This window comes from Aulonocara sp. 'chitande type north' Nkhata Bay, linkage group LG9 (genome assembly GCF_057382095.1).
Source record: "Aulonocara sp. 'chitande type north' Nkhata Bay isolate Kocher_YH1m ecotype deep benthic linkage group LG9, A_spYH_male_GT1.1, whole genome shotgun sequence".
NCBI classification, from domain to species: domain Eukaryota; kingdom Metazoa; phylum Chordata; class Actinopteri; order Cichliformes; family Cichlidae; genus Aulonocara; species Aulonocara sp. 'chitande type north' Nkhata Bay.
This window is the reverse complement of record NC_141352.1, coordinates 18,386,056-18,406,989: the sequence shown is the minus strand read 5'-3', so window position 1 is coordinate 18,406,989 and position 20,934 is coordinate 18,386,056. Positions and strand designations below refer to the sequence as shown.

General features: G+C 44.3%; 2 protein-coding genes across 4 annotated transcripts; one reads left to right on the top strand and one right to left on the bottom strand.

Moving 5' to 3' along the window:
* The first annotated feature begins 358 nt into the window (after nucleotides 1–358).
* wasf3b (WASP family member 3b) lies at nucleotides 359–14,264 on the top strand. Of its 3 annotated transcripts, none has more exons than XM_086306245.1 (9): nucleotides 359–508; nucleotides 5,825–5,983; nucleotides 8,622–8,756; nucleotides 8,925–9,078; nucleotides 9,711–9,828; nucleotides 10,104–10,285; nucleotides 10,371–10,646; nucleotides 11,525–11,838; nucleotides 12,008–14,264. In XM_086306245.1, the coding sequence occupies exons 2-9, from the start codon at nucleotides 5,851–5,853 to the stop codon at nucleotides 12,163–12,165; spliced, it is 1,470 nt and encodes a 489-aa protein (XP_086162371.1). In that variant the 5' UTR covers nucleotides 359–508; nucleotides 5,825–5,850; the 3' UTR covers nucleotides 12,166–14,264. The 3 variants fall into 3 exon arrangements, with proteins under 3 accessions (XP_086162371.1, XP_086162372.1, XP_086162373.1); XM_086306246.1 differs by lacking the exon at nucleotides 359–508 and adding an exon at nucleotides 527–2,436; XM_086306247.1 differs by lacking the exon at nucleotides 359–508 and adding an exon at nucleotides 3,320–5,676.
* A 225-nt stretch (nucleotides 14,265–14,489) lies between these two features.
* On the bottom strand, nucleotides 14,490–20,907 carry gpr12 (G protein-coupled receptor 12). The gene is made up of 2 exons (XM_086306249.1): nucleotides 20,543–20,907; nucleotides 14,490–19,714 (listed from the first exon to the last, which is right to left on the bottom strand). Exon 2 carries the CDS (start codon nucleotides 19,700–19,702, stop codon nucleotides 18,674–18,676), a length of 1,029 nt encoding a protein of 342 aa, XP_086162375.1. The 5' UTR covers nucleotides 19,703–19,714; nucleotides 20,543–20,907; the 3' UTR covers nucleotides 14,490–18,673.
* Between the last annotated feature and the right edge of the window lie 27 nt (nucleotides 20,908–20,934).

Below are 20,934 nucleotides of genomic sequence, written 5' to 3'. Positions count from 1 at the left end.
ATCTCACTAACCCCGAAAAGGATGCTTTATCTCGTTGTTGTTTTTTTAAATACATTTTTTAAAAAGTTTTTTAGTTTTTAGGTGTTATTTTAGGTTATTTACATGTCTACACATCACCGAGAGAGTCGAAGATAAATTACAGCACCTCTAATTTTGACAAGTATCAGACCCGGATAGGTGAAAGGGAGGAAAAAATGCTCGTTAAGCTGTTTAGCAACGCCCAACCTTAGCCCCGCCCTCTTCCAGCTCAACACGGCTATCTAGCGGGGAGTCTCCCTGTCACTCATTATATATCAAAGAAGCCATTGGTTGGCTTTAACGTCTATCAAACGCTAAATCTTATTCTTGGACATCTGATTGGTGAATATGGTCCGTGGGCGTGCCCCCGTCCTCAAAGGATTTTCCCCGGAGTGGCCAGACGGGCTGGGGGACACAGGATGGCAGAGCTAATAGGAGTATCTAACGGGACATGCGGACGGGCTGATTTCTTCTAATATTTCAAGTGCTGGTGAGGGCCTTATGATACTTTTTACAGCGAATAATAACACCCTTTATCATAATGGTGAAATCTGTGCGGGTATTTCTGCTTATTTTTGTCTCATTAGTCCAAACTAAGAAGTCGACCACTGGACATGAGCTAGCTAAGTGGTCAGTTGGAGCGGACCCCGATTTGAGGATAATAAACGGACTTAAAGCCTCAAACACTGAATATTATAAAACAATTACAGGGTAACTTTAATGTTTTTTTAAGCATATGACTGATGCTGGCGGTACACCGGCGTTTTGTTCAGTGTATTAGGCGCCTGGACAAAAAAACAGCTATTTAAATTTCATATTAGAACCGGTGCAAAAACTCACAGGGACGGAGGTAGATGAACAGATGTGGGTCAGCCCATCGGTAACGGGAAGCGATGGTGCGGAACACTGATTGATCGCGGTTGCCATCAGTTTACGCCTGCGCGCGTGTGAGCGTGTGTGAATGTGCGCTTATCCGTCTGTGGAGAAAAGGAGTGTGTGTGTGTGTGTGTGTGTGTGTGTGTGTGTGTGTGTGTGTGGGTGGATTTTAATCCATAAATCATCAAAATAGCGCATTTAATCCAGTCCAGCGTGACATCCACGTGATTATTTCAATCTGTAATCCAAATAAAGTGTTAGAGATGAAATAATGAATGACATGATGACAGTTTGGTTTTCTGTGACCCGATCTATAAAACACTCTGAAATCAAAGTGAGAAATGCTTAGTTAATATTAGAGATGGCACGATACCACTTTTTTATGTCCGATACCGATATCATAAATTTGGATATCTGCCGATACCGATATGAATCCGATATATTTTTTTTTAATCAACAAAACTGTTTTTTAAAATATCTTGCTGCATTTTGCAAGTCTGCAAGTTCATACTCAAGTTTAAAACAACAACTACACTAAAGCTATTCTGTTATACCTGTATACAAAAAAAATATTTCATAGTTCAGCAATACTGATCAATCTAATAAACTTAGACCTACACCATCCTCCCTATTCTGGTATTTTAAAGAGTACTTAGCATAAATATTAAGCAACCTAACTAATAGGGTTCCAACTCCCAGCAACAACAAAATTAAATAAATAAAAAATAGGGAACCACCCCTCATGCGCCACCTCATGATGCTTAATCGACGTAATCAACCTTAATTTGATGCAGTGTGAAAAAAAATGCACAGAAATCAATTATTTTTCAAGAAATATTAAATAGATTCAACATCTTTCTTCAACAAAATTGCAGACTGCACAGATGGTACCTTCCCAAAGTAAAAAGTACTATAGCTTACTAGGGTATATATATTAGACTTAATAGTCACTATGTACAGTAATTGACTTCTATTCATTTTACATCAAATTAAAACTTTGGGTGTCAGATAATTATTTATTAAAAGCTAGACATTTTAAATGAGAATAAGAAAGAAAAGTATGTCTTTGTGCCCCCTTTTCCCTGTTAATGCCCTATCGGCCCCCCTGGCTAAACTTTGCTAGATCCGCCCCTGCACAGTTACCAGCCGTCAGCTACGTAGAAAAAGATCCTGGTGTAGAAAGTAATATTAAATAAATTCTAACAACAGCTTATCAAGCTTAAACGTGCTGCTGTTGTTCAGCCGCTGGTTTCCTCTTTCTGGCGCAAAGTGGGCCAAAAACAAAGACGGACTCGCGACAGAAAAGCCGATCAGCTGATTTAAGCAGTTTCACAAGTAGCAGCCGCAGTCGCTTGTTAAGCTTAACGTGGGAATGCTTTACAAACATTCAGAGATGGACTTACACACTTGCTTTACTTCTCTCGGGGATAACTTTGTCGGAGATGAAATGCCAGGTTGCTAGCGAAGCTCCACATGCTATCCAGACCACCGACAGGTCCTGCATGCCACAGCCGCTCTATCACGTGATGCATACGTTCTGAGGTGAGTTACGGCGTGTTGCAAGTTTTGTGAGGTGCTTTCGTGATATTTAATGGATCGGATTACATTTTTTATTTTTCTCCGATATCCGATCCAGTAATTTAGGTCAGTATCGGACCGATACCGATACGTAATATCGGATCGGTCCATCTCTAGTTAATATAAAGTGCTAACCCACAGCCTCTAAAAGCCATTAAATCTCGCATAATGAAGTAGTCCTCACAGATTTCCGTATATTCCTGATAAAATCTAAATTGTTTAATTGACAAATAAGTTAGCCTCTTTGCTCATTGGGTTATTATCCCTTTGGCTTATACTGACTTGCGTTCAAGTAAGAAGTAAGAAGAAGTAAGAAGTAAGTAAGAATGATCCCGTGGGTGGTTAAGCTGAAGTATTGAGAATCACATGTGAATTATTAAGTAAAAAAAATATGTACAAAACAAACACTCTCAAGGGTTAAATGGGCCTCTGAGGGTTGATTCTCTTGCCATGGATCTGTGTTTTCCTGTTATGTCTGGTCATTTAATTACAGGAGAAATGTATTTCATATGTGAGTAAATGAAATCCCACTTTAAATAAAATAATACTGCTTCAAAATATATTTTTTAATCACAGTACTGATGGTTTTTCTTTGATGGGTGCCAGCATGTTTCATATGCTGGGAAAACTTTTAATATTTCAGTAACATGTCAAAATTAATTTAGACAACTCTGTGTGATGTCATCAGATTATATTAAACAGTAAATGAATGAAAAATGAAAGAAAGCCTTATGTTCTGGCCTTTTATTCACCCAGTAGGATTCACTGTATCCAAGGCACGGCACCACCAATGTTTCACCATGAGTGCCTCTGAGAAATACTAAAACAGGAATATATATATATTTTTATATATATATTTATTCATATTTAGGGCAGTGTGACCTGACGTAATCCAAGTTGCATTATTCAGAACAGCCTCCAACACAAGAAGCTACTCGGTTCATAAATTGGTAATGACTCTCCCTTTCAGCTCTTAATGGAGTTCGCAGGTCTGTAGTAAAGTCCTCTGGAAGCTCTGTGTGTACAGTTGTGGGTATGTCGCAGGAGGAAAGTGTGCCGGATCAAGGGATCAGAGGCATTTTTACAGCTGATGGGACTGTTTACATGCAGCTAATGGGACATTTGAGAGCCTACCTGGTGCGTTTGTACCCATTTGTGTGACTGACTTACTGTGCATGGGGTTTTGTAATAATTTAAGAAGATGCAGACACTGGATGTGGGAGTGAGATGTGTTCTTCTCTGCAGCTGTGAGCAGGCTTTACTCTCCATTTCTCACTCCTATCTTCCTCCCTGAGTGAGAGGAAGATGAAGGAGGAGCGCTCGCTTGCTACTCTTTCATCACATGAGCACAGGGGCCCTTAAAGAACGTTGAAGAGGAGGAGGAGGTGGAAGGGGGAGGATGCATGGGAGAGCTAGTGCTGTTGCCCTGTGAACGGAGCTCTATTGTCCCGGGAACCTTTCAACAGCTTCCCCGAGGTCCCTGTTCCTTCCCCTCCCCCTACTCGATACACTCTTTCTCCCTCAAAAACACAAACACATAAACACACACACACACTTTTTGTCTGCCTCTGCTGTGTCACATCTCTCTCTTTTACACTTAGTCTCATTCACTCGATCTTTTCGGTCACACTCTTGTCCCGCTCGGTGTCTCTCTCATGTCTCTCTCATGCTTTTGCTTCTGCCCCCCCCATTTCCCACAAGCAGCACAAGGCCTCATCCCTCCTCCTGTCCCCTCCACCCTCCTCCCTCCCGGTCCCTCATTATTTCGCTTCATCAGTGTGATTGTCATGCCGGTCAGACAGTAAAAGCAAAAACATGCAATCTTCTAATTTGCATCACCTCATTTTTAAGCAGCAGACAGCGCCGCTTTTCCAAAATGTTTATGCACAAAGCTAAACCTAAGCTGGGCCTTTCTGTGCCAAACCAGCCCTTGCTGACTATTCAGGGTCCTTTTGTGGGAACACATGATGGTGTAATTTTACCCTTTTGTTTTCTCTTGTTGGCGCGAGGCTGTCAGGGGTTTGCAGGGGGTCGCTGGCTAAAAAAACAGGGGCAAATGAGCGGTCTGCTGATGGGAATTGGCCTTGATGAACACAAGTGGTCCTTGTCTTTGTGAACAGCTGTAATTACACAATCTGCAATTACAGTAGTCTCCTGCTGGGACACTGATAGCACTCCTGCTCGTATTTTTGGCAATTTATTGTATTAAAGGTATGAGGAGTGCAAGCAAAGCAGTGACATAAGTATTGACAAAGAATAGGATGTCTATGTTTTATAGTTTTAATGGTTTAATGAGTTTTTGAAAATCTACTTTCCAGTATGCTGTCTTTATTAAATTTTAGTGGGGTTCCCTTTATCTTTTGCTATTATTAGTCTTCTGACTGGCCTCCTGTGTCTTTTCAACCTGCTTTTTTTGGCATATCTGCAAAGTAAAAACTCTGGAATCAAACTTAATAATTTGTTTCCTTTTTTTTTTTTTTTTGCAAATCTGAAACAAAAATATTTCATTGGAAACAAGTGTTTGTGCACGTTTCCATCCGTCTCCCCTGTTTGTCCTCCTTGAAGCTTCTTCCCATAGCTACATTGTTCTAGCCAAGTGTTTGGACAGGATGGAGAGATGTGACACAGGGAGGAGGACCAGGAAACAGGAGCCAGGCTCAGACCTCAAAAACAGGAAGCAGGAGGAGACAACGATAAGATGGCTGCTCTGGGATTTCTCCTCTTTTGAACTACAGAGGGCTCGGAGTGTCTGATCAGAGGCAATCAGGGTTCAATTAAAGTTCAGAGTAGCGGTGGGTGTAAGCAAAATGAGAAAGCAGTGTATCTGGAGAAAGATATGCGGGTGTGTTTGTTTGCTGCAGGTTTTGTGTTAGGATTTGTTGTTTTTGGTCTTGACCACATCCACGAATCTCTGGTTGTGTCAGATTTCCAGCTGGGCCGGTGACAAGCTGGCGCTGGGATTAGCTGGCAGGTCGTATCTTCCTATCCCTAATGCTTTAATCTCCGTGCTGGTCGACAGAAGTCTCCTGGCTTTGGCACACTCTTGGTCATCGCTCTGTGGTCAACAGCCCACCCACACTTTGTTTGTTTTTGATCTCAAAATGCTGCGTTTTTAGAGCAAGAATAGGAAAAACAGGGACAGTTTACAACAAAATACAATCTCTTACTGCCACGCATGCGTAAAAATTATACCCTGAATTTAAGGTTCGTTGCAGGCTTATGGCTCTATTCTAACTTCTGATATTTTTAGACCAAAGTAGTAATCAATAAAGTGATCAGCATTTTATTTGATGTCCTCACTTGGGACACTTCACCTGCGTTTGTGTCTAAAGTCGTTCTGTTTCTCTTGCAGTCTGCGTGCCGGCGTGAAGCCTCACCATGCCGCTGGTGAAGAGAAACATCGAGCCGCGCCACCTCTGCCGAGGGGCACTCCCCGAGGGCATCGGCAGCGAGCTGGACTGTGTGATGAACAACACGCTTTCCGCCATCATCCGTCAGCTCAGCAGCCTGAGTAAGACACACATTCACAGACACATTCACCAACACTAGCACGCCCGTCCTGGTAAACAAAAGGCTGCCAAAAGGGTCTAGTAGAAAAAAGCATACAAGTATTTTTTTTGGGAACATGAAAAGCATCCTCAGGCTGTAACCCCGTTAATTTCAGCGTGACGATGGTACACACTGTGTGTAGCCTCTTTGTATACGGGCCAAGATCACATGCTTTCATCGTTAATCCCGAAGCTGTGATTGATTTGGCCGTTGTCATGGTTATAGAGCCTGAGGTCACTGGGCTCACAACGGCCTTGCAGCAGCCTCACATTGGAACACGGAGGGCCGAAATGTAATCCTTTTAGACAGGCACGCAAAAAATGAACTTATCTATAGCTGTGGACATGTGACTGTAAGTGTGTGTGTGTGTGTGTGTATAGAAGTGTTTCATATCGATTATATGCTGGCTTTCTATTGCATTACATTATAACAGCACAAAGGGCAGCTATTTTCCCATTTGCCCCCGTTATCCACAGTTGCCTTCTGCTTTCATGGCAATTGTGTTTAAGGTTTGTTTTGAAACTCAGCAGCATAAATTTAAACTGTCCTTTCTGACGTTAACACCTCATCTCTTTGACCTCAAATCCATTCTCTGTCTCTTATTGTGTCAAGTTCCTGCACAGGGAGTGGGTATTTCAACAGCAGCTGTGCGGGTTAAATATAAATGCTCTAACAGGCCTGGTGGGGGGATATCTGCAGACACTGCGTGTGTGTTTGTGAGCACATGTGTATAAGTGTCCATAGGAATCCCCTGAAGGGGTCAGAGTTGACCGGGGCTCTACATGCCAGATCTGCGATTCTTCCTTCCTTTAAATGTTTTTCTTACAGCCCATCCTGTCAGCGGGAAGGACAGAAATAGCCCTCAGTATGTGTTTGTCATACCACACATTGTATGTTACAAAGTGTTTATGTTTAAATATTTTTATTGGAATCGTACCGGAGGTGCTCTGTTTTGTTTTGTGCTGTAATATGTTTCTGTTTCACTACTGCCCAGATCCACAGTCTTGTAGTGAAGGGCCTTTTACAGCCATTAGTTCTGTGCTAAGATTAGGCAGTTTTCCATCAGGCGGTTTGTGGGTGTGTCCCGTACCTTTATGTGCATTCCCACAGTGAGAACCTCCCCTGTCAGACTTCTTCAGGGCCATATATGTGGCAGGAGGAAGTATCTGCTCTGGGGTAAGACCTTGAGAGCGACCCTGGAAACTCATGGGTGGGGCTCAAGTTGAACAACACAACCAGAACAAGTGCCTTTAAAAGAAACTCAGAAATTGATCAATTATAGGTGATGCAGGCTTTTTTATTATTGTTGCTAAGTGAACTAGAATAAACTCCCTGAATAAAGTCAGGGAGTGAAAACAAAGCAGGGAACCCGAGAAATGACCTCTGTTTTCTGGGCCTGTTCCTCTGCACATCCTTGATGGAAGGTGGTGCTCATAGCTGAAAAGCTGATGGTTGGTCATTTTTGCTCAAAATCCATCCTCAAAAACACACTGTCAAAAAATTAAAGTCGGCATTAAGAGATGATGAGCAGTTCCTGATGTTTCTAAACAAGAAAAGGAAGATATTAAGATTTTGAGTTCATCCACTTCTCAGGAGAAGGCTCAGTAGGGGCACTTTTATGGTTTGATCCAGGAGATGAAGCTGTATCACTGCCGCTTTTGTACATATTTCAGGATGTCGCTGGCACAGTTTGAGTTCTTGTTGGCAGAGTTGGGACCACATCTAAGAAGGCGGAGAAATAATTTCAGAGTGCTGATTAACCTCAAGCGACGTCTAGCTGCATGTTGGTGCCAAAACCGTATTATCCTACTATTCATTTTGCTGGTCATATCATTGTACATCCAGTACCTTGGTGTGGTTTTAGCTATGAGCACACCGGATTGGTCTGATCGGTCAGTTTTGTTTATACATATGTGAAAATCTGAAAAATCAAACTTGATCCAAAAAAACAAATGCCGCAAATTTGCTATAGAGACCAAAAGTTTTTTTAAGAGTCATGGGAGTCCATGGGGATTTTTGAGTCAGCCTGAGTTGGTCATTTAAGGTACTGCAGTTTTTGGAACTTCCTTGTTTGCCCCATTTTTGAGCCAGGGAGTGTGCTGCATGGAAATAAAGAGGAGGGTTATGTGTACAGCGAGAGCCTGGATATTCATCTGCAGCAGTGACCTGTTAAAATCAAATGGGTGACGACAAGCAAACTGCTTTATATTTAGATGGAGCATTATCAGTACTCAACTTTTACTTAAAACATTGACAATGAGGCTTATTTATTACGTAACAGCAGTTGTTGAGGCAGGAGAGAATGTGTTATTTACTATCCTGGTTAGCTGCTTTAGTCACTGTAGCGTCTGTATCCACACAGACGAATTCATATTATGGTTTGGATTGTGTGTTTTCAGCTAACAATCAATTATTCATGAGGATTGTTGCTATATGGAGTTGTATGAGACACCATTTCCTGCAGACTCCTGTTTCACGTTGTGTCACATTACCGGTGTATTGATTGGACTTTGGTCTCTGAGGGGTTTCTCTTGGCTCCAGGTAACGATTAAAAGTCTCTCTCTCATATTTCTCTTTCTCCTTCTGTTTTTTTTTCCCAGGCAAACATGCGGAGGACATATTTGGCGAGCTGTTTAATGAGGCCAACACCTTCTACCTGCGTGCCAATTCTCTCCAGGATCGCATTGATCGGCTGGCTGTCAAGGTCACACAGCTGGACTCCACTGTGGAGGAAGGTGAGTCACAGGGTTGAAGTCTGGTGTGGGGGGGATGCACACTAAGCTATCGTTCATTGGTGAAGTCCTGCTGATCTCATGTCCTGCGTACTGAATGGCTTTTGTAAACTATTTTTGTCCTTCCAATGATGAATCATTTGTCCTCTTTTCCTCTTTTTGTGTTCTTAGTTTCCTTGCAAGATATCAACATGAGGAAGGCCTTCAAGAGCTCCACCACTCAGGACCAGCAGGTGGTGTCCAAGAGCAGCGTTCCCACTCCGGTCAAAGAGATGTACAACCTGAGCGACAAGCCTCCACCTCTCAACATACTAACACCTTACAGGTTGGTGTTGCTGAGGCACAACACACCCAAACAGCTTGATGGGCTTAAGCGATAATAAATGACTCTTATTTTTCTTACTTTGGTTAGTGTCAGTCCAACGAAGATTTTAATTCAGTGGTTTTAAAAAGGGCTTAAATCTTAAAACATTTTCAGGAGGTTTTCATTGGCTTTTTCTTGCTTCTACATGAAGAGTGAAAAACCAGAATTGGTACTATTTCGTACCATGTTTGGTCACTGCCTTTATGCAGTGTGCTTTTTAGTACTTGTGTGCATTACATATTTAGCATGTCTTGCTCCAGTGGGAATCCCAACTCCTAATCCTGACTACATGACACACTTTGCTCACTTTTTTCCATTCTCTCGGCATCGCTCTGCCTTATCCTGTCGTTTCCTGTTATGTTCTCTTTGTGATAAAAAAGCTGGAGCTCTATTAGTAGTTTCACTCCTTTTCTTCCATTAGCCTCAGAATCTGTTGTATTTGCGTGTCTCATTTCCAGCAAATGATGCTGTCACTGTGTCCATCATCTCTTTGTATCTTAAGGATCAATACACTTACTGATTCTACTTAACGTGGCTTTGCATAAGGAGGCGGTTGTTTATCGTCATAACTTTCTCGGGGTTCGTCTCTGTAGGGATGACCACAAGGAGGCACTTAAGTTCTACACAGACCCCTCCTACTTCTTTGACCTGTGGAAAGAAAAGATGCTGCAGGACACGGAGGACAAGAGGAAAGAGAAAAGGAAGCAGAAGGTACCATATTGACTTAGAGGATATTATACAGTGTGCAAGGACAGGTCTAATATTAAGCATTTATTTGGGTGTCAAACACAGGTGCTTGCAATTTTACATTTTGAGGTGCTCTTGGGCAGATAACCAAACATACAACATAAAATTGTATTTTTAGTCCAACTGATTCTGATGGATAGAGAAATGTACATTTTTCATATCTTAAACAACTCTTAATAAAGAGTGCTGCTTATTTTAACCTAATATCACCTAAAACCTATTGGCTTACTTTCTTCCAGGAGCAGAGGCGCTGTGTGGATGGGACACTACAGAGGGAGGTCAAGAAGGTCCGCAAAGCGAGGAACCGTCGGCAGGAGTGGAATATGATGGCTTTGGATAAGGAGCTGCGGCCAGACCATCGACACACCATACACCGGGACAGAGGCACTTCCTCTGAGGGCTCGATGTCACCAGAGAACAGGTAGATGAGCAAACACCAGTGTTCTCTTAGTTTTCATCACATTTTATTCTTACGCATGAGGCTGCATTTATATTTTCCTCATCAGGGGACACGGGCTGGATCAGCACCACTACCCCAACAGTATGAACCATGCTGGTCACGCCCACACCTACTCCGGCCCTCCACCCAGCGCCCTAGTTGCCCAGATGACTGCCGGACACGCACCACGCGGAGGAGGGGAACACGACAACAGAGGCAGGACCATGATGGCCTATCAGGGTGGCACACTGGGCCGCTCTCACCACCACCACGTTCCACTGCCTCCTCCACCCACTGAGGTTATGAACGGTGGCTCTATGCCTCTCCCACCAGTGGACTACAGGTAAATGGATTCGTCTGCTTATTAGTTCTCTCGCTTTTTCCAGCAATAAGCAAAGCAAAAAAGCTTCACAAAATATTCTGCATACATATGTTTAAACTTTATGCACAGTGCATATGCAGGAACCTCATCCCAATCACTACTGACGCTATACAGTAGGCCAGACAGTTTATTTTGCCATAAGCTGTATTTAATTATCCACTGTATCACTAATAGTTCAGTATTTTCTTCACATTTCTGCCCAATGCTAATGCTTTTGCATTATTTTACATTTAAAATAATGTAAATTTAAACATGCTGATACACTTAGACTTTGAACAAACAAAAACATTCAGGGCCCATGGGCAGGTGCAGTCTTTAAATATGAGAAAACAAATCAGAAACATGAGACATAAATATCAAATCCCAGCACAACTCAGCTCCTTATTTAGCTTCGGGTCCCAGAGGAGCTGGAAGCTATCCCAGCAGTCATTAGGCAGGTTCAGGTTCCTGCACAGGTCGCCAGTGAAAGTGATTTTGCTGCTTCAGAAGACTTTGACCCTATTTTATTTTATAAAGTAAAACTTTCTTCTTATAATTTCTTTTTATATTTTAGGCTGTATCAAATACTTAAAAAAAGCCAGCACAAATCTCTTACTTGAGTCTACTCTTGTAAAGTTTGAGCTAATGCTGCCACCTAGTGAGTTAGTATTTTTTGGTCTTCAAACTGTGGGCTTCCCACCAGAAGATATGAACTGATACGGAGCTGAATACATTTGATTTACATCAACGTTATCATGCTCATCTTTACTTTTAAGGAGGGAAATGTAAGAAAAAGTCACAGAAGTGTCAGAAAACAAAATTATTGTTAACTCTATTCACTCTCTTGTTCTTCCTCGCAGTATGGACGGCTATGCCAACACTGGTCCTCCTCCCCCTCCTCCTGCTCCTGTCATCCCTTCTGCTCAGACGGCCTTTGCCTCACCTCCTGGAGGTCCGATGCCTCCCGGACCAATGGCTGGTGCTGTCGGCTATGCTCCGCCTCCACCACCTGTATCTGGAGCCCAGGCTGCTCCACCTCCTCCTGGTCCTCCACCTCCTCCACTTCCAGCTGGTGCCTCCCACTCCACAACGCACAAGATGTCCTCCGCCGCATCCGCTGAGACCACAGCGGTCAACGACGCCCGCAGCGATCTGCTGGCTGCGATACGTATGGGTAAGAACTGTGCCTGTGTGTCCTTTTGATGTAAATTTGTCCTCTTTGGACATGTTTACATTTATTTTAATGTATTTATTTTTAACGATGCCTTTTATGAGTTTTCACGTTGTCTTATAACTTGTGTAATAATTGTGTAGTTAAAAAAACACTTCATATTTTTCTGCAGGCATACAGCTGAAGAAAGTACAGGAGCAGCAGGAGCAGCAGGCAAAGAGAGAGCCGGTTGGAAATGACGTGGCCACCATCCTGTCGCGACGCATCGCTGTGGAATACTCCGACTCGGAGGATGACTCCGAGTTGGAGGAGAATGATTGGTCAGATTAACACGAAGACGTAAACAACCACACCAAAAGACACGCAGTCGATTGCTCTCACGCACACCTGAAAAACGCCCACTTTTCCACGTTCACAGGTCGTCACAGGCTTAGTTGCTGGAAACACACACATTACACCTACACACAGTCACATGCTGTGGGTTGATATAAGCTGAATGGTCCAAGACTGAAAATCTGGGGTTGTATTTGGGATGCATAAACACTGTAAAGAGACAAGTAATATAATGTAATGCTGACCACCCTGTGAAACACTAACACTGAGAACTGATGACTACATTACAAGCATTGTGAATACACCCCAGTGGATGTTTCTCTACCTGTTATTACACTATAGAAACCCTGTGAAGGTGCTTATTTTCAACACATTCTCATCCCTGGGCGTCAAATACAAGCATCCTGTCATATATCACCGTGTCACACAGTTGCACACAAATTGGCCTTTGGCATCCTATCTGTGGCAATATCACAGGCCAAGAGATACCCGTCCTCTATTTTGCAGCATTTTTGCATTTATTAAATCCTAATAGAATAGATGACAAAAAGATAGACAGATAGATAAAAGACGCTGGTGTAAGGCCTCAGCCACGGTACATGGCACCCACGCACTCCTAACTAAAATGTGCGCTGTACTTTCTGCAAGTCCGCTAGCGTCTGAGTGATGTCAGTTGTCACTTTTAAAAGAAGATCGATGGAGACTCCCAGCTGTTAACCTCTGTTGGGGTTGTCACCGTGGAGGTGGTGCTGAGGGTATTTAACCTACTTTTAATCATGCAAGTTACTTTAGACAAGGTGTGAAAAAGCATGTGGGTCATTACCACGTGGGCTGAAGTCTGTGCCTTAGGCGGCAGATGTCAAAGAAATATAACAGGAATGTTTACCCTGCTGTCGTGTCCGTATCTGCAGACGAGTGTAATGGAGGCTTAGGCGTTTTATACTTGAGCGGGGGCAGCACGAAAGCAGTCCGGACTGCCTGCGGAGAGTGTTTGTTGTCAGATGGAGGCAGTGTACAGAAATATGCGGTACAACCGGTCTGTGGGTCACACACATACATATAACTTCTAACAGACAAAGAGCTAAAGAGGAACCAATAGTCAAAAACAATGAGCTCCAGCGTATGTTTTGTGCTCTTGAAGTTTTGATCTTTAATGTTAATTTCATGCTTTTCTTGTTCCCAATGAACTCCGCTGTCACTCACCTCCCTATTCCAGCCCACTCGTCAAACCTTGTCATTAGCATTTGACCTACGCGTGCGTCCAGCAGCGTGCAGTTTGGGATTTCGGAGGATTGGACAGGAGCACGTTTTTTAGTACGGTGTTCAAACAGAAACACATATGCAGACAGACGCATTTGCAGGACCATAAATTATGCTTTAAGCTCTGGTCACACCTATAACAGTCGTCTCTAAAACCCTCATTAGGGAGATGGATGGGTGGCTTTGTGTTCTGTGATTCTTTCACGTTTCAATTGAGGTGCTAAAAAGCACTCGATTATGTCGAGATACAGGCCTTCTCAACATGAATCCTGCATTTTGAAAAATGCTGATTACGCCGTGTGTTTAAATGTGCTGCCAAGTGGTCTTTTATTAGCACCATGAGATAGATCCTCCGTCGCAACACACATGCCACTTTGTGCGTGCCTGTGAGGCCCAGCGGCTCAGACAAACAGGAGTGTTTAACGTCCATTACGGCAAAGCTGGGATGGTCAAGAAAAAAAAAAAAAAAAAGGAGTGTTTAACGTCCTGGGAATGAGAACAGGTTGTTATTTTATGTATAGTTAAAGCTTGAGAGTGTTAGAATTATTAGAAACTTTCCTCTTGAGCTAACCAATGTACCTTTTTTTTAAAAACTATTTTTACTGAAACACTTATGATGTAGATCACCAAGCGAGACTTTGATGTGTAGACAATAACTGGAATTTATGGAGGAGCTGGCTGCAGAACAGATGACCAGAACGAGCATCTGAAATACTTTGGGGATGGAAGAATGGATGAGAGACTTACTGATGAAGAGTATGATAGGCTATTGAGCCGCCTGCTGTCGCTCACTGCTGTGAGGGAGGGATATCGGGATTGGGGAGGGCGGGGGCATGTATATGCTAGTGTCAGCTGTGTAACCTTTGACCCAGAGAAAAATAAAATGATGAATGAACAAAAATTACTGGGTTTCTGTGTCTCTTCCCTGTTGTCATAGGAACGACAAATACCTGGCCCTTCAGTTTCCATGGGAACAGTACAGCTAAGAAGGGAGTTGCCAGGGAAACAGAAGAGTGCGAAAAGGGAGGGGCAAGGATGAACAAAGGGAGTCCAGGCAGGAGTTTTATGCACAGCACATGTTTGGTTTTAATACAAAATTAACAAGATCTCTCAGTTGAGTGAACTAACCAAAGCAATAAAAAGTACAACTAACACCTTGGAAAAATAGACAGCACGGTCACACAAATGTGTTTTTTTTCTTTTTACAATATCTCAGTTAAGTTAGTGCATGTTGATTATCGTTTATATTTTGCAGATACTTAAATTGTTGTGCCATTTTCATCCCCCCAAAAATAAAGTGCATTTCACATCGAGAACTACGCATACGTTTACACAAGATCCTCTTACCGTTTCCGTGGTGTCGCCCCTATCTCCAAACCCAACCCTAAAACACACACACACGCACACACACATACCCACACATTTGCGGACCCTTGAGCAAGGCTGGGCAATTACCTTTCCTAAGGGATCACATGAGTAACTGGGACTGTTGTTGAAGCTTGAACCAATTTGCTGAATTCTGCTCAAATAATATCACTAAGCTGGACCATATCCTCATTTAGATTTGACAGCATTTCTAGTAGATAACGGTATATGGCGTAAGCATGAATTGAGGATATGGTCCGGGAAGGCCACAAAGGGCTCTGGCGGTGGCTCCCGAGCCAGGCAGAACCCCATGTACAAATGAGCGACGAATTAATTGAAAAAGAGAGGAGAGGTGGGGCGCAGAAACAAGAACAAACTGCTTGTAGTGGGGCAGTGGGATTCATATATAGACGGAAAACTCTGAAATTCAGGTAAATTATCTCCAATTTATCCTTTGACGTTGACATGTCCAGGGTGTACCCTGGCAGCAGGGTGGGGCCCTCCACAACAGTCTCAGTTTCTCAGGTTTCCCCTTGGGAGCATTAATTGCCCATCCCTACCCTTGAGTGTTTTGATATTTAGCTCTAAATTAGGTCTTCTCCTGCTTAACTAAGCGCCCATTACTGGCAACATTACCCACCAAAAATAACCGCTGTTTAGTACACAACCTTAAGTACTATGACACCGTGAAACCTTTGGGTACATTAACAGGTGCGTCTACAGGTTAGTATTACATCCAACATCACAGTCGTTTGCCTTTCTTGGATACAAAGCCCTTTTTCACATGTTCAACAATGAAAATCTCAACAATACTGTTGGCTGCACACAAGAGATTCACATTCACCAATGAGAGAAAGTCACGTACCACCAAAACATCTCCCATACGCTTACCCAAGCCTTCCTAATCATCCTGTAACCAGCCTTGACAAACTGGTGCATATTGAAGCGAGGAAAGTAAAGTCTTAACTGAACAAAGAGTCCACGTTAACAGCCAAAGTGGAGAAATGTCACTGAAAATATGGTGCAACCTTAACTCATCCTGTAGTTTGACTGGCTTTGGTAGCACCATGCACGGTGGGTATAAAGTCCCTCCTCTTCGGCATGCCTTATTTACAGAAACACACAAGTCGAGAGAGTCGGTTAAACAAGTTGATAAATACTACATTCAGAAAAAGGCTTTACAGCGCGGTTAATATATCAAGACAACATCAGAATCCGAAAGAAGTCAAGCCAGACTGAAGTGGAAAAAAATAGAACTTCTCAATGAATATAACAAAATAGACTTTTCTTCAAAGGTAAAGTAACAAGAGTTTGTGATGGTTTGTGGTGTGCCAGTCTGACCTGTCGGTGCTAATCAAATGACTACAGGGTGCAGTCTGACACTGTGCACAAGTTCACATACAAGGGCTACACTCCAATGCTTGGAAATGCTGTCCTTTAACTTTCCTCACTGATCCCACCTGGTCTGAGGCCAGAAAGATTAATACTGGGAGCCCCACAAATCAGGCTCTCTGAGAGTTGGGGGAAGCAGCAAGAAAGGAAAGAAGAGACATTATCTTTTTATTTGGAAGTAGCCTTTTTTAGCTCATAGGATCATTCAGAGGTCACTTAACGGACACCTGCCTCAACCAGACTAAACTGTTTAACGTAGAGTAAAATATTACTGATAGAGGAGACAGAAGACACCAGCAGGACTAGGATCCCAGTTCATTTAGAGTCCGTTTCACTTTGGCTTGAGGTGCTGGAGCTCCCTCCAGCCACTGCACCCACCTCCTAGTCCCATCTCCTTCCAAGAAGCTCTACAAACACATAACGAGGCCACTTATTTCAGAATTGACAGGAAGACTTACAGCATATTCCTATAAGGTCAGAGGTCAACAGGACTTGATATGTCTCAGACCTACATTATTCCCCCTCTGACCCACACAAGGAGACAGATTCTGGTCTGCTGAGCTGATGGATCACACTCACACACATGCACACACCCAGAGACCATGCAAAACAGTCCCAAATCACACATTTGAGATTACAAAACTCAGGACGGACAGTTCGTATGCTCACAAAAGGCAGAGGCAACAGGAAAAGAAAGTTCACATTTTCACCCCGGTGTGATAAATGATTGAAGACCGATGTAGGGTTGTGGAGAAATGAGGCAGTGGTGTCACTGTGATGAATGAGTAGTTTCATCCTCTTTTTTTTCTTTTCCCTCAGCCATGGGAGTGATTATGTGTCTATCATCCATTTGAAGATGTATCTCTGAAGCATCACTCGTAGTTCGCTGAGCCTGTTCTCTGCAACACATCGCCAAGATGGTACTTGACTCTGTAGGAAGAAGTCGCGGTGGGATGCGGATGTTATTGCTGTCTGAGTATTGCTTCGCGTCTAAAAAATAACTACCAATCACAGGCTAGTTATTGCTGAATAGGAAATAAGGACTTGACGATTTCGAGAAGGTTGCAGACCTGTTTTTAAACCAAAATATTCTGGAGAACTAACTCAGAGCAGCTGAGGAGTGATGTGGAATGATCATTATCAGAGCATCTGAAGCAAAATGCTGAAACAAAAACCTCTCCTGTGACCTTGGTGCAATGATTTTAGCTCTTTCAATGTGAGGTATATTATACATAAACACAATTATTTGGGTCATGGCGACATCAGGAAACCACGGCACATTGCCTGCAGCGACCTGTGTGACCTACCACACTGAACTCGGGAAGAGCAATGAGGGACCTGCATGCAAATTAAACCGGGCCATTACATGCACACCTATTAATGAGGTTGAGGCTCTTCGGGAGGGAAACATGATCAAATAAAATAAACAGTATAATTTTGCTACTCTGGTTCCATTTATTTGATCAGCTGTGTTAATTTCACCACCCATGTTATTCCTCAGCTGTTTTTCTTTTATATGTTTGAAATGTAAATCTCCCCTCAGGAGGTGGAGGAGGAGAGGTATGTAGTCATGTTATTTAATCCAACAGGCCTCTATATGGTTTGATGCCTCCATCCATACTAATAAAAAAATGAAAGAGGGGGCTAATGGGGAAAGTCTCTCAAGTGCTTTGTCTTGGCCTTCAGAGATGCGAGCTGAACTAAAATACCTCCAGAAAGGGTGGAAAAAAGGGATGAGAACATGAGAGAGGGGAGAAAAGAAAGAGGGAGCGGCTTGATTTCTTTCCGTTGAGAACGCAGGGCGCAGATCAGAGAGCTCCGGGTCTATTTATAGCTCTCCGCGGCTGTTTAGCTTTCGACGCACGTTCAGAGTGCAGCAGCAGAGCTGCCGGGTTGCTGCTGCTCCAGACGGGCTTTGCTGTGGAAATGCCTGCGTACTGAGCCGCGGTCGGCTCCCTCCCTCCTTCCTTCTCCGCTCATCACAAACTAATGCGCCGTGAGGTTTTTACACAAACACACACGCAGGCGCAAACTAACAATTCCTCCCTGTTGGTGGAAAATAAGCACATGTCCTCAAGTGGTCCGGTTCCGCTTAGTGTATGCATGTCTTATATATACAGCTGCTGCCTTTAACATGTGATGCACTCAGTGCTCTCTGCAGACATGAGGAAGGGTGTGGCATGGGTTGAACGGGAGGAAGTCCCGATAGTGGTCTTTATTGGGGAAGACAGTGAGATACTTTGCCCTGTGGTACGTGTATCAAAGAAAAAAATGCCATCTAGCCATCCATCCATGCATCCATTTGGCTGTGGATGATTAACCAATCTGCGTCTGCCAATGACATCTCCAGGCCAGAGCTCAAGCCACAGCCCTCCACTACTGCCCCGGACCTCCTCTGCTGCTGCTCTCTCTTTGGCACTGGTAAGATCCAGTGAGGAGCAGAGCTGACCCAGGTTGCCTCTCTTTCTTCCCACCTGGGTCTGCTTGGTCAGACATCACTCGGAGTCCGTGCACGGTGGGCCACACTGGTGGGAACACAGCCACAGCACACCAGCCACAGCGCCTTCTGAATCTCCTGGTTCCTGAAGGCATAGATGACCGGGTTTATGACCGAATTGTAGGTGGCAGGCACCAGTGTGGCGTAGGTATAGAGCGGCGGGTACGTGTAGTCAGCGATGAGCGAGTAAACAGTGAATGGCATCCAGCAGGCAGCAAAAGTACCCAGGATGATGGCTAGGGTGGACACGCCCTTTCGGGTTGTGACGTAGTGGGGTGTGGCAGCCAGGAAGTGGTGCTGCAGGGCGATTTGGTGAGCGTGGCGCATCACGATCTTGCAGATCTGGACGTAGAGTTGCAGCATGAGACCGAAGAGCAGCAAGAAGGAGACAGACAGCACGGCGATGTTATTTTTTGTCAGCGGCCGCACCACGCTGCATGTAGCCGCCTCTGCTAGGCAGTTGACCCCTGTGACGGGCAGCAGGCCTAGACAAAGGGACAGGCCCCACAGCAGCACAAGCATGGTGTAGGTGAAGGCCGCTGTCCGCTCTGAGTTGTAGGTGAGGGCGTAATACAATGATAGGTACCGGTCAATAGTGATAGCCAGCAAGCTAAAGACAGAAGCAGAAAATGAGGCCACTATCAAGCCCACAGTCAGCAACTGGGCTGAATCAGAGCGAAGCAAGTAGGCACAGGTGAAGTGCAGTACGAGGCCCAGGCCGGCCAGCAGGTCAGCCAATGCCAGGCTGCCAATCAGCAGGAACATGGGAGCTCTGAGCGCCGGGTTCTGCCAGATCACAAGCACCACCAGAGCATTCTCACAGGCTATCAGAGTCCCAGATGAGCATAGCACAATGTCCCAGGGGTTGACCAGCAGCGGCAGCTGGCTGGGCCGCAGGGAGTCTTCCGGTGGAAGCGTCCCCAGGCTGGTGCTGTTGTCCATTGGTCCACCACCTCCACTGGCCCAAGCTGTGGAATCAGGAGCCAGCCAGCTGGGGGTGACTGGTGGCTCTTCACTCATTGTGCCCCCCGTCTGAAATTGACAAAAACAAATACAGGTCACTCTGATGTTATGCATACTTTGATGGCCAAAAAGAGCACAAGAAGCATCATATAAACCGGCCACAAGTGCCTCTTTTTCTATGTTTTGGGCTTTTTACACGGGAAGACAAAAACAGGGGCTGTTTCATCAGTACTGTCTGCATCGTACATCTCAATCCATGCTGTTAAGACCCAGGGTAACTCATTCCACAGACAGTCAAGGTTATATACAGTGCAGGTGGTGCACAGAACTTTAGGAGCAAATTAGCAAACCCTCACATTACCTCAGTGTTGCTTGAATTAAATAAAAGAAAAATCTGTATTTTTCATTTTCATCCTTTTAAAACAATAAAAGCCTGCGCTGAAGAAATACGCTGCTCCATACGGCTAACTGGTATTTTCCTTTGGGAATTTAACCCGTGACTGCTAAGGAGATTATAACATTTTTTTAATGTGGCAAGAGAAAAAAATCCCAAGAGGATAACATAAAGCAGAGCATGCTTTGCAGAAAAAAATCCCAGGCCAAGACAGCCAAATATCGATAAACTACCAGAGGCGATAGCAGTAAGTTAATTCACAGACAAGTCCCGCTCTCCACAACAGAAGACACCGCACCCGTTATTTCAGGAATTGCTTGTTTCTTCCTCTCATACCATAAGTGCCGTTTTATCCTGTGCACCTTGCATAAGAAACACACTGGCTGCTCCACGTCAGCAAAAGGATGCTGTAGGGGGAGGAAAAAACCACACGCACACACACAGGCGGCATCTTTCCATGCATGTCAAGGATGCTCAATAATGCGCCTCCACACCCAGCCTACCTTGACTCTGTGAGCTGAGACTTCCCGGTCTAAATTGAAGAACGACAGCCTGACATTTCCACGGTATCTCACTGTGGACGGAGACGCAGCTCGGGAGAGGGGAATAAATGGAAGCAGAAAAAGAGCGCGGAGCGGCTCAGCCGTTAACGGCGCATCGCTGTGGACTGCGGCTGTGCAGGGAGCAGCGAGCGGAGCAGCGGCGGAAGAGATGAAGAGGAGGTGTGAGTGCGAGGGGGGTGGAGGGGTGATGAAGGAGGAGGAGTCCCAAATGGGCCAGATTGCCAGAGACCGGGTAAACTCAGTTAAAGAGCTAAATGTGTCTAGTCCGTGGCGTCTCAAGGACAAAGACAGGTGTGAAGCGCGCGTACAGGTGTCTGCGCTCTAGTACGGCA

Coding starts and splice junctions, on each gene's coding strand:
- wasf3b (XM_086306245.1), top strand. CDS start 5,851: ATGCCGCTGGTGAAGAGAAACATCGAGCCGCGCCACCTCTGCCGAGGG. Junction 10,286..10,370: donor TCGATGTCACCAGAGAACAG/GTAGATGAGCAA, acceptor TTTCCTCATCAG/GGGACACGGGCTGGATCAGC. Junction 11,839..12,007: donor GCTGGCTGCGATACGTATGG/GTAAGAACTGTG, acceptor ATTTTTCTGCAG/GCATACAGCTGAAGAAAGTA.
- gpr12 (XM_086306249.1), bottom strand. CDS start 19,702: ATGAGTGAAGAGCCACCAGTCACCCCCAGCTGGCTGGCTCCTGATTCC.